Here is a 12,261-nt window from a genome sequence, read left to right as displayed (position 1 = left end):
TTCCAATGTTCAAAGCCTTTTACAAATGTTTCCAGCTCTCAAGTCATTCTTTTTCTCAGAACACCACCAAGGTACTGAAAAAATTTTTTGGATCCATTATGTAAAAACCTATTTATGGCATATCCAGTTCCTAATTAGTGTATTTCATACTCATATTAGCAAATTAGAAAAAGAAGAATTGATGTAATGAAAATTCTTTCATTCTTATCAATAGCCTTTCTTGAAAAAGATCTTTTGTCATGCCACTCAAACAGGACATGAATCTGCTAATTATTGGATAGATTATATTATTCATTCATAAACATGTAATTACAGATGTAAATAAATGAAGCTCTATTACTTAAAAAATTTATTATTTAATATTACACAGTTTATTTACATTGTAAATAATTACATTTGAATTCACAAACACATATCACATTTACATTATGTTGTTAAAATAAAAACAATCATGTGGCACAGATTTATAATATTATATTAAAACAAATAATTATTTTACAATTAATTACACTGGCTGATTTGCTAATTATATACAGCACTGAAGATAAATCAAATTTAGTATCTGTTTGTTTAAAAGAATACTATTACTTCTTTTTAAAATGTCTTTTTTTGTAGTTTCAAGGCAATCTTCATTTACCCGTATATTCAGGATTATTATAATCTACAAACACTCTCACTACTTCGCCAGAATATCGTCTCTGATGGGGCATAAAGTAAAAATCTGGCCGCAGTTCTTGCTGGCTGTATGCATTTGCACTCATTGATCGCATAGATCTATCATGAGTAGCATAAGATGGTGGGCTTGATCCACTCTGTCCATTACCACGTCTCAATGCCATTCTTTCAAACGTTGCACTGTATCCACTATTACGAGGCAGAGGCCTATCGGGAGGACCTACTCTGGATAGTCCAAGCCCACTGTTTGCATGTGACAAGGCACTTCCATTAGATACAGAACCTACTGGATGTTTACTGATTTTATTTTCATCTTCTTGCATAGCAAAATTTTCATAACTATAATTACTGCTTGCAGTGACCGAATAATCTCTCCAGTGTGAATTATTTAAAAGTTTTTCCTAAGTGAAAGAGAAGAAATCAAAAATTAAGTAATTTTAATATAGTAACATATATTTATATTATTTCATTATACTGAATTAATCCAAGATCATGGTTTGACCCAAAAGTTATCACTATTTATTGTAAAAAAAAATTTTATATTAGGAAATTGCACAGAAAACTTAATTTTTAACTTTTAATAAAATTTTTAATAAGCATTAAAAAATTTATTGTAACAAGCAATTATAGTCTCATAATTATAAACTACACATAATTTTATTTCATTAAGAAATCAAAATAGAAGTTTGGTTTGGTTCTTAAGTAAATTTGTTTTAAATTTTTTGAATTACCTCAGCTAGACTTTTTGTTTAATTGGTGTTAGTATTTTGATTTATGTAAATGAGTTGGAAGAAAATTTGAAAAATAATTATGTTAAGCTATTATAGAACAAATGAAGTTTTCTTTTTAGATGATTAGGGTTGGACTGAATACTGAATAATTATTTAGATGTTAACATTTTCAAATACCAAATATTTGGCCAAATATCAGCTTTTTTACTGAATTTGAGCTGCCAGTAGTTTGCCATGTTGCCTTGTCTTAACCAAATAAACCAAACTACTACTAATAATTTTTCTATAAACCTGGTATTTATGAACATACTTTCCATACAGTTTATAAGCATTCTGATGATGTTCTTAAAATGGGTAATACCAGATACATTTTTTGAAATTTACAATTAATGATGCCAGATGTAAAAATTACTGCAATGGGTACTTTATAAACCCAGGTGAAGTAGATCATAAAAGCTAGATTTTTAAATATTTATAAGATCATGCTATCACAGCTTAAAGCTGATGACTGTTTTATTTGCAACTATAAATTTTTCTAATAATTTCATAATGTATCAATTCTCCAATCAATCAATTCTGTTTGCTCAATTCATGTGATTGAAAATTGTATATTTTCTCAATACATTTATGAAGAGAAGTGCTTTTAGCAATCTATGCATAAAGTCTGTCTCAAAAACTTACTGTACAGTCTATCTGCTTGAAGTTCAACAGTATAAGTTTTTTGTTTCAAAATGAATTTTCATCTCTCTTGTCTTTCAATCCCCCTAATGCCCTTTTGCTTTCCAGCATCCCCTTGATTCTTCTCCCAAGAAGCTGTAGTGTTCACTTTGAGAGCAAATGGAATTGATTAGAAATCTATATACCTTTTATTTTTAAAAATTTATTATATGATGAGCAGTAAAAAATTAAATCTTGCTATTGAGGTCAGATGTTTTTGGCAGTTCTACAAAGTATAGTGTACAAGGGTTGATCAAAAGAAAAAGATTACATACTCAATTATAAAAAAGAAATATCTCAGATAACAAATGAATATGTTATTTATACATATATAAACTGTTTTTCAATACATTCACCTTGTTGATTCAGACATTTACCTGATCATATGACAAATTTTTCCATTTAAAGTTGAAAAAAATCATGTCCTTGCTGTTTCAGCCATATTTTTATACAGCTGAAACAGCAGGGACATGATGATTTATCTGGCACCCAATTCTGTTGTGACAATGACGTAAAAGCAGCTGCTTTTGTAGCTGCTTTACTCATCATCACAATAGAATTGGGTGCCAGATAAATTTTCTTTGAGGAGAGGAAACTAAAACTTTGAGGAGGTAAAAATCACTGTTGCCAGATCTGGACTGTAGGCAGGATGTCTCCACAGTTCCCATTTGAATTTTTGGAGCAATTGCTGTATGTAAAAAGCAGTGTGAGGCCTCACATTATCATGCAGGAAATGACTCCACTCAAACCTAGGCATTTTCATCAGATAGCTTCATGCAATTTTCTAAAGGTGTCACAATACTAATCAGCAATGATTGTGTGTCCTGGATCCAAGAAGTCAATGAGGATTAATGCCTAACAAATCCCAGAAAATGATAGCCATGACTTTCCCAGCAGATGGTGTTACTTTGAACTTTTTTGGATTGGTGATGAAGGGTGTTCCATTCTATTCCATTTATTTATATGTAAAAATTTACCTACCTGCTTTAGCATGCATTCAATTTATAGCTGTTTTAACTTATTTTTGTTGATCAACCCTCGTATTTAACACATGTATAGTATGTTCAGTGAAGCTGGAAGAATTTATGATGACCAGAAAAATTGCTTACTTCCTATGAATGCAAGAAGAATTACTGTTCCTTCATTACAATTTATCACTCTTGATAAATGATTAATAAATGATCTTGAGCAAATATTATTTAAGTTATAATTTTTGGAAATATCAAATGATCTGCCAGATTGTATCAAGCTATATTATGTCTGCATTTAATAATTAGATATATAGTAATTATGCCTAGAGGTAGGCAATTTAGTCATCAATGATAATAAATTTAATAATTATTAAAAAATTAATATTTAATATTTAATTTAGAAAGTCCTAGAAGAAAAGAATCAACCCTAAATGAGACTCAAACCTATAACTCCTGCTTACAATGCAGGAGTTGTGGATTTATAATTATTAAATGTAGCCAAAATAGCCCAATACAATCTGGTAGATCATTTAGTATTAATCAAGAAAAGAATCAGGTTATTCAATGTTTATGTCAGCTTATTCAATATATTGTTTACAAAGGAATAAACAACAGTATTTTTAAATATCTGAGTTTTTAAATGTCCTTTTTTATTATTTATTTTTTATTCCCTCCCTTCTTTCTCTTTCTCTTTCTCTCTCTCTCTCTCTCTCTCTCTCTCTCTCTCTCTCTCCCCAACTAAAATCAAATTATTTAACCAAATACTTCAGCTTTGAGGAAGTATTTCGTTTGAATATCAAGTATGTAAAGTCGCCAATGGGGGAATGTCAAGAGGGTCGAGAGGTCGCTAAGAGGGTATGTGGGAGCAATGGCACTGAGACAGACTCTATGGTTACAAGAAACTGTTTGTTTGACAAAGAAGGAGCTTACAAGGTTTCTGCAATCTAGGAAATTCTAGATCGGCAGTGGTCCCTGGGTCTTCCTCTCCTTTCCAAGGTAGTCCCAAATGAAGGAGTGTCCCTTGTTCGCAAATGACAGTTCCCTCAATGTCTCGACAACCTCGAGACAATGCTGTCAACTTCCAGTGATGGGAGGATGTTGATCCGAGGACACAAGACACATACACAAAAATTGGTCCAACACTTGGAACTTTTGGGAGAAGAAGCCATCACATCCTTGAATTCCCAGGTTTTTTATTAATTTCTATCCTCAATCATCTATTCTGATTGGTCGCTTTTCCTCATTCTTGCTTTCTAAGTGGTTGATCACTTGATAATAAGTATAACAAGATCTCAACTCAGATCGTGGGAGAGGTCAAAATCAATGTTTACTTCAATCTTCCAAATGGAGATGGTCAATCTTAGGACTTACATTCTTCTATTATTTAAAAGTTTGCATCACATTTTCATACAAAAAATTATTTCTAGCTTTTATTTTTTTTCCTTTAAAAAAATAATTTTAACACAAATTTTAGTAACTGTTTAGATTGGTCTAGAGCCTCACAAATACATGTGTTTAATATTTGGTTGAATACTAAATAGTTACTTTGTGGTCATATATCCAATACTGAATAGTGCCAAATATTTGGTCAAACACTACAAATTATTATAATAAAGGATGCTTATAAAGTCTGTCTGTTACAGCAAAATATTGATTTGTTAATTGAAAATTCCCATAAAAATGAATGTGTCCAAGAAAGAAATCCAAAGAAATTAGAAGTTTGAAAGAAAATTTCCTAAGTCAATGTCTTATAGATAAGACAATATTGAATTATTGAATAAATTTAAAAAAAAAAGATCTGTTAATGATGAACCAAGCTGTGGATATCCCACATGTCTCACAACATTTATTAAATACATCACAAAATGCTAATATGGAAGAATTGCACAAAACAATTAATGCTACATCATGTGAACTAAGACCCAATTCAAACATCACATTTGTAAATTTTCTCATTAAACAGCCTATCTTCATTGAATATATTTTATTGAATTTAACAGAATTATCAATTATTTATAATTTAAAAATAGGATATGCAAAGTAATTAAGTTAAACTCTGTAAAACAATCATAGCATTATTCATAAGGCGATAACTTGCAAATGCAGGGTGATTCCAAACTGTGAGGACAAACTTTGGGAATAGGTTCCTGGTATGGCAAAGAACAAAATTAGTCTCATTTACTTATGTGCAAAAATGCACTGGACATGGATGGTACTATTGGACATCATAAGCTGCCAAACCAGGATATAACATTGTACAACACATGTATGGCACACATCTCAGGCAAAATGGCAGTAAATGATCAAAATGTCCACCACGGGCTTCAATACAAGTTGTCACATGTTGCATTATATTGATGCACCCTTTTGAATCTTTCTGCCTGTATCTGAACAGTGTTACAAGCAGCATCCAAATGTTGCTCCAATGTCCTTCAGGAACTGGTTCAGTGTACACAATACAACACTTTTATATGTCACTACATGTAAAAATCAAGGGGGTTGAGGTCTGGCAACAGACAGGCCTCTCTAAACCTATCCATCTATCAGGGAAGATGGCAAATACGAACACAGAAGTGAGTCTATCTCTGCACCAGTGCATTTGTTGATAGGACCATTTTTGTTCTTTGTCCTATCAGGATTCTATTCCCAAATTATATCCCCATAGTTTGGAACAACCCTGTATATATGAAAAAATATACAAAACAAGTTCTTATACATTACAACTTATGAATTATTTTTAATCATAAAAATTATAAAATTATTCTAACAAATATATATTTATAAATGTGGCTAATTAAAAAATATATACATATTCTTTTAGAATCAAAGGCATCGTGCTACTTAATTTTTTTATTATTAAAGTCTTGTTTTTTCTATTTATTTTAAATCATTTTTATTACAACATTTTTGTATAAAACTATGAATACTGGAAAATAGGAAAATAGATCTTACTGTGTAATCAAACAGCTTGCTACGGAAAGGAAAATATTAGGATAGTAAGATGCAGACCACTAACCTATAGGTTGAGAAGAGAGAAAGGGAGATACATATCAACAAACAATATGAGAAAAGAGATATAAATAATTTATTGTAAATTATTTTATTATGTATACATTATATTGTATAATAATTTAATTTTTCAATAAAATATTTCTCATATTTTCCTACTCTCTTAATGTAATTTAGCATGCATATTAAATGAGATTCAGCTATATATGCAAATTCTTGCTGTGGCTAATTATAATTCATTTTATATTATTAAAAAGTCTTTTTTTTTGTTTTTAACAAGTTTTTAATTATTTTCAAATGATTTTTATCATTGTAAGTAGTTTATAAGGGAGATAAAAGGAAAATAATTTAAGAAAAAATAATTTTCAAAACTTCTAGATTTTAGCTATATAGTATTAATGCTAACTTTAAGTAATTACTATTAAAATTTGGCCTAATTCATTAGTATTAAAATTTGGTTATTCTAATTATTATTATTTATTCAAAATTTCTTCTAATAATTTGCTTCTAATAATAAATTTTAATTAATTAAAATTTATTATTAGAAGCAAGTTTAAACAAAATGGCAGTAGCATCACCACATATTATTAGGACAAAATTTCAATTGTAATTTATTAAAAATTAGCATTAATATAGCCTGAAATAATCACAAGTGTAGATGTAGGTAGAGTAATGGAAATCATGCATTTGATTTATTTAAGATTCAGAAACAGTTGTTTGATCAGTAGAAAACAGTTTGAAACTACTAGTTTCAAATTAATCTTATGCAATTCTATGAATATTAAGTTTTTTTAGGAAAATTATAATTTCATTTTTTTAATACTGTTTATAAAAGGATTCAAGAAATTTATATAATCTGTGGATCCATAATAATAATAAACAGAAAAAGACCTACCTTTGTATGAGATCCTTGCTTGTTCCTCCTGTCACGATAAATCATGCAACTAGCTTGTACAATAATTAAAAATACCAAAGCTAAAACTCCAGCTATAATAATGTAAATTTTGATTTGTTCATCTGTTAGACCATCTTTAGTTGATTCTATATTAACAAATAAGTATTTTAATTATAAGAATTATACAACAAACTTTTTATGCATTGAAACTTTAAATTAATTCATTTTCATAACTATTATGTTTCATTATTTAATAAAAAATATATACCTTGATTAATAGGTACTTCATATGGTGTTCTGTCTTGAGCAGCTAGGCAAATTTATTTAAAACTTTGTAATAAGACTATCATTTTAAATTCATATAAATACAATAAATAATTCTTACATGCCAAAGCAACGATGCTTAAATGTGAAGGATCAACGGGTAAATTTCCAAGTTTTCCATTGTGAATTGTTGAATTTAACACAGAATATAAATCCTTTTGTTTACTTCGCTCTTCAGTGTTAATTTGTCTGCCTTCTTTAGATGACATATTATTGGATAATATTACTTTCATCTTTGCAATAACATCATCTGGTTCAGTTTTATCACTGAAAGTTTTAAAAATTCAAAATATTGTCATTTAAACATAGACTGTTATACTTAAAATAGCAACAAACATTATACCTTTCAAATTTATCAAGTTCTACTGCTTGAAAACCATTAACAGGACCAAGAACTGATTTCATCTATGTATAAATGAATATTAAGTATATTATTTCAATATATAAATAAATAAGCTTATTTTATGTCATAAAAATGTTCTAAACAAATTTTTAATGTGGCAAATCTTATTTATAAATATAAATATTAGAAAGTTTGAATACAATAGTGTTATATTAATATTAAAAAAAATTAAGAAATAATAATATTAAAATAAATAAAGTCCTGTATCACTTTAATTTTCTTTAATAACAGCATATGAAACAACTGAGGATGACATTAGAATAGGTCAAAAACATTTTTATTGTATTAAATCTACTGCTGGAAGTCAATTAGGTGTGTTTTTGTATACCATTGTCTCACATCTAGTTTGCTCTAATAATATTTTAACTACTATAAAAATATTTATGATTATATCTCCTTCAATAGACTATATCTATGACCATTTAGAATATATTATTTATGCAAAAGTTTGTTATTAGCCGACAGCAAATGGTATGCAATGATTAACAAACACACTTTTTTTGTTAATTTACAAAAAAAAAAAAAATATCTTTATTCGCTAAGCTACAAGGTTCTTTTTACACAGATCCCAACGTGTAAGCGGTGGTATTACAAAGTCCAGAATATGTAATATAAAACTATTAATATTACTAAGGGTCCTAAACTATCTTAAAACTACTTACATACTATGAGAATGGATGAAAGAGAGAATATAGATACATAGAAAAGGGGAAGGTGGAAATACCCGGGATTTTTGCTATGATGGCTTCGTGATGCTGAGCAGGGTTACTGATGCCTCTTATCCTTAGTTTTGGTGGACTCCTTTAGTTCACTTGGACGATAATCCACTCAGAATCTGTCCAGCAAGATTGTCAGTTCGTCAGGAAGTTCTTTATCTACTATAACACTAGGTCTTCTCCGTCTCGACCTCACTCGTCGAGCTTCGATCTCTAACCTCTCTCGTTCCAACACACAACCCGTGCTCCCTGACCTTTCTCGTCGAGAGCCGAGATCACTTCCCCCTTTCTTTCTTCTTTTCCTCTCCTCTCTGATTTTTTATTACTTTGTTTTTCTAACAAAGTTGTTTTTCATCAGAGAATACAAAGAGGATCTCTTTTTCCCATAACCATAATGGATTTGGCAGGCCCACAATGGAGGCAACTAGGTGGTGAAGGATAGGGCCCAATATATCCAGGATAAATCTCCCATGAAAAATTCTTGGAATTGCTCATCCAGATTTGATTCTGTCCCCAGAGCACTAAAATGATGCATTAACTGTCTTGGCCATCTGCCCAGCCTTAATTTTACTAAGAAATGTTCAGCTTGTAAGATGTCTGATTCATCTGCAGATTATATTCTAAATTTTTTAAATTTAATATCTGAATGGCACAACATTCAACTCTTAGAATCAAAACCTTTGCCTCCATCTTATTTTATCATTAGTATAAATTTTATAGCCATAGGCAGTGGCATAACTAAGATTTTGCTCTAGGTGGTGATCTGGAAATAATCTAAAAAATAGAATCAGAATAAAGAGACCTTAAGCATCTCTTACTCTTCATTGCCAACAAATGAGTGTTCCTTATATACCTGCCAGACAAATGTTCTAGAATGTTTCTGATACATTTAGAAGGAAACTTTGAGAAAAAATCTAATATCTGAACTATGATCTTTCTTCTAGAATAATCCATAGTCATGTAATATAAGCAATTGATAACTGGGCATTCATTTTTTTTTATTATAATAAGAAGAGAAATAATTGATTAATATTGAATTATTCGTTAATAAAATGTAATTTTACATTTCTTGCTTAAGACAAAATTTTTTAACTTTGAATTTTATTCCTAAAACTTCTGGATAGGGATCCAACACCCACATTACCTCTCATAAGTATGCCACAGGCCATAAGAAATACTATGTTTGAGTGCTATATTATTTTGTTAGAATATACTCTAAAGATGTGTGTGTTAAATCCAATAAAGCAGTAAATAGTAATGAAAAACAATTCTAAATTCTTTAAAATTATAACAACAAAATCTACTTATTGGAGTTCACTCTAACAACAATTTTTCTCAAGCAGTTTTGGGCAATCAAGCCTCTAACAATGGGCTTGTTTGCCTCAAAATGCTCGAGGAAAACTGTTCTTAGAGTGAACTCCAAAAAAAATTTTGTTATTGTTACAGTAAATAGTGTTCTTAAGAATCAGAATATTGTTTCATTTTTAAATTTTAGTTTAATTTGAAAGTTGAAGATATTTATAGACAATTAATGATGAATTTGTTAGTTTATTCAAAATGTTTTTAAAATTATAAAAATTCTGGCTAAACAAATATGATTAAACTCTACTCTTAGTTACATATTGAAATAATTATACCTCTTGTAAAATTTGTTGCTGAAGTTTTTGATAATCAAAAGACTTGTTGTCGTTTAATCCAGTTTTCCACATTTGGGGAAGTTTTACTTCAACTGAATATTTAACAGGAGAAACAGTGACATCAGCAGTAGTTGTTGGTATTACTGGAGAAGTCTTTTCTGTTTCACTACTTACAGTAGTGGAAACAGATATAACAGTTGAAGGATATGTCGTAGGTGGAATTTTCAAAGTTGTTTCTTTAGTTTTTAATGTAGAAAGTCCTAAAATTTTTTAAATAGAAAAGCAAGTCATTATTATTTTATGCATAATTTTAAATGAATTAAACTTAAATTATTACATTCAAATTTGTTTTTCAACTTAATAAAATTGATAGCACTAATTTTACTTTACATATTTAAAGTTATCATTATTTAAAATTATCATTTAGTATTAGATTATAATAATATTAACTATTTATTTTATGTGTAGCCTTGATGAAATAACAATGAATACTATTATAAACATACTTTTATTGTTATTTACCTATCTATATACTAAATGCTAAAATTACTTTCAATTATAGTAGTTTTATTAATTTAGTAATTATTTAATAAAATCAATTTTTAGGATAAACAACATTTAAATTAAATTTTAAATAAAAATTTTCTAATACCTTTTGATCTACAACTATGAATACAGATTTTTTCATTAGAAACAATTGGTGTAGATTCATGTTTCCTTATCCTTTTGTTGACAGTATTGAATACTCCACCATGTACAGGATACATAAAATAGAAGCAGTCATTTGAAAACTGTAAATCTCTTGCATTATCTCCTGTGTTGTGTTTTCGAACAAACTGCAGCACAGTTGTTCCATTAACTCTTTGTCCAGTTGCATTATAAATATTTTGATTTGGATCAATGGTTGGAGTTGAATAAGAATCTAGCCATCTATAAGGTGTGAAAAACATATATATGTTATAGCATTTAAAATTATAATATAAAAAGAAACAATAAAAATTTCTGTTTCTTACTCAAAAATGTTAAATATTTAATAAATTTACTCACGTGTCCATAATAAAAGAACGTCCAGTCTCCTCTATCCATCCAAGAATAGCATCTGTTTCAGTCTATATGTTTATAGTGAAAAAAATAATATATCACCAAAATTTGATCATTAAAAACCCTTTTAAGGGTCTTCTACTGTATTTATATCATCATAAATTACATAAAAGCTAACATGTAAAATTTTTACAATAAAAGATTTGTATAATAACAAAATTAATAGCATTTAACTGTTAGTATGGAAACTTTCTTCATTATCAAATAAATTTATTTCTCCAATTACCTTAAATATATACAGTTCTCTGCTTTTGGATTGAGTTCAAGTGAAACTTCTTTTTTATCTTTATTTCCAAAATAGCATAAAACTGTATGTGTTTAAAGTCTTATGTTTAAAATTATCATTGTGAACTACGAAGTTAAGCTAAAATGCTTTAAAAAATTATATCAAAATGCATTAAAGTAAGAAAAGGCAAATAATAGAATGGTAGAACTATATTTTTGCCTGGAAAAAAATTAGAACAACTATCAATGCTTAAAATTGTAAAATCAGAAATAGACTATGCAATTTTCAAATGTTCCAAATGCTATGCAATAAGGAACATTTCCAAAAACTTGTCTTATGTATATGTAAAATTAGTTGTATAGTAAAGAGCATTACTATTGTGTTGTAACAATAACAATTACATTATAGGTATAGTAAGACCCTGCTTAATGCTGCCTCGTTTAATGATTTGATATAATGCGGTCTGCTTGAAGAGTAAAAAAAAGCTCAAAATTTATGCTGATTCAAATTATCGTGGCATTTCATCAATTTGTATATAATATGATTATTTACGAACATGAACCAATCAGCGAAAGGTGGCAATTCGTTGTAGCACTGTACTTTCCTTAAATCTATGTTTGTTTGGTGTAATTTTGGAAAAAATATAACATCATGGATGCCATAGGCAATATCGACTTCACTTGGCAAGAACTAACTGATAATTCGTAGGCTGGCAGGTATGGCTGAAAGTATCTAAGAATTCTCAATGAGAAGAGCCTATTGCTGTATCTTTAAGTTGACCAAATTGTCAACCTAATCGATACAGAAAAACTAGGAGATGTAGACAAGAAAAATATTGAGGAGTTACTGCAGGTTT

General features: G+C 29.0%; 1 protein-coding gene across 5 annotated transcripts in view; it reads right to left on the bottom strand.

Moving 5' to 3' along the window:
* Window positions 1–344: 344 nt before the first annotated feature.
* LOC136982662 (uncharacterized) overlaps window positions 345–12,261 on the bottom strand; it is a 57,282-nt gene continuing 45,365 nt past the window's right edge. For 3 of the 5 annotated variants that reach the window (XM_067279222.1, XM_067279223.1, XM_067279224.1), the window contains 8 exons: window positions 11,126–11,187; window positions 10,731–11,008; window positions 10,079–10,338; window positions 7,666–7,727; window positions 7,384–7,589; window positions 7,267–7,308; window positions 6,999–7,144; window positions 345–1,076 (listed from right to left, as the gene is read on the bottom strand). In XM_067279222.1, coding sequence (XP_067135323.1) covers window positions 630–1,076; window positions 6,999–7,144; window positions 7,267–7,308; window positions 7,384–7,589; window positions 7,666–7,727; window positions 10,079–10,338; window positions 10,731–11,008; window positions 11,126–11,187 — 1,503 coding nt within the window. In that variant the 3' untranslated portion in view covers window positions 345–629. Of the gene's footprint in view, window positions 1,077–6,046; window positions 6,111–6,998; window positions 7,145–7,266; window positions 7,309–7,383; window positions 7,590–7,665; window positions 7,728–10,078; window positions 10,339–10,730; window positions 11,009–11,125; window positions 11,188–12,261 lie in introns of all 5 variants that reach the window. The other 2 variants (XM_067279225.1, XM_067279221.1) reach the window with 2 other exon arrangements.

Source organism: Centruroides vittatus, unplaced genomic scaffold, assembly GCF_030686945.1.
Source record: "Centruroides vittatus isolate TY-2023 unplaced genomic scaffold, ASM3068694v2 contig_862, whole genome shotgun sequence".
Lineage (NCBI taxonomy): Eukaryota > Metazoa > Arthropoda > Arachnida > Scorpiones > Buthidae > Centruroides > Centruroides vittatus.
This window is presented reverse-complemented; position numbering and strand designations above follow the sequence as displayed.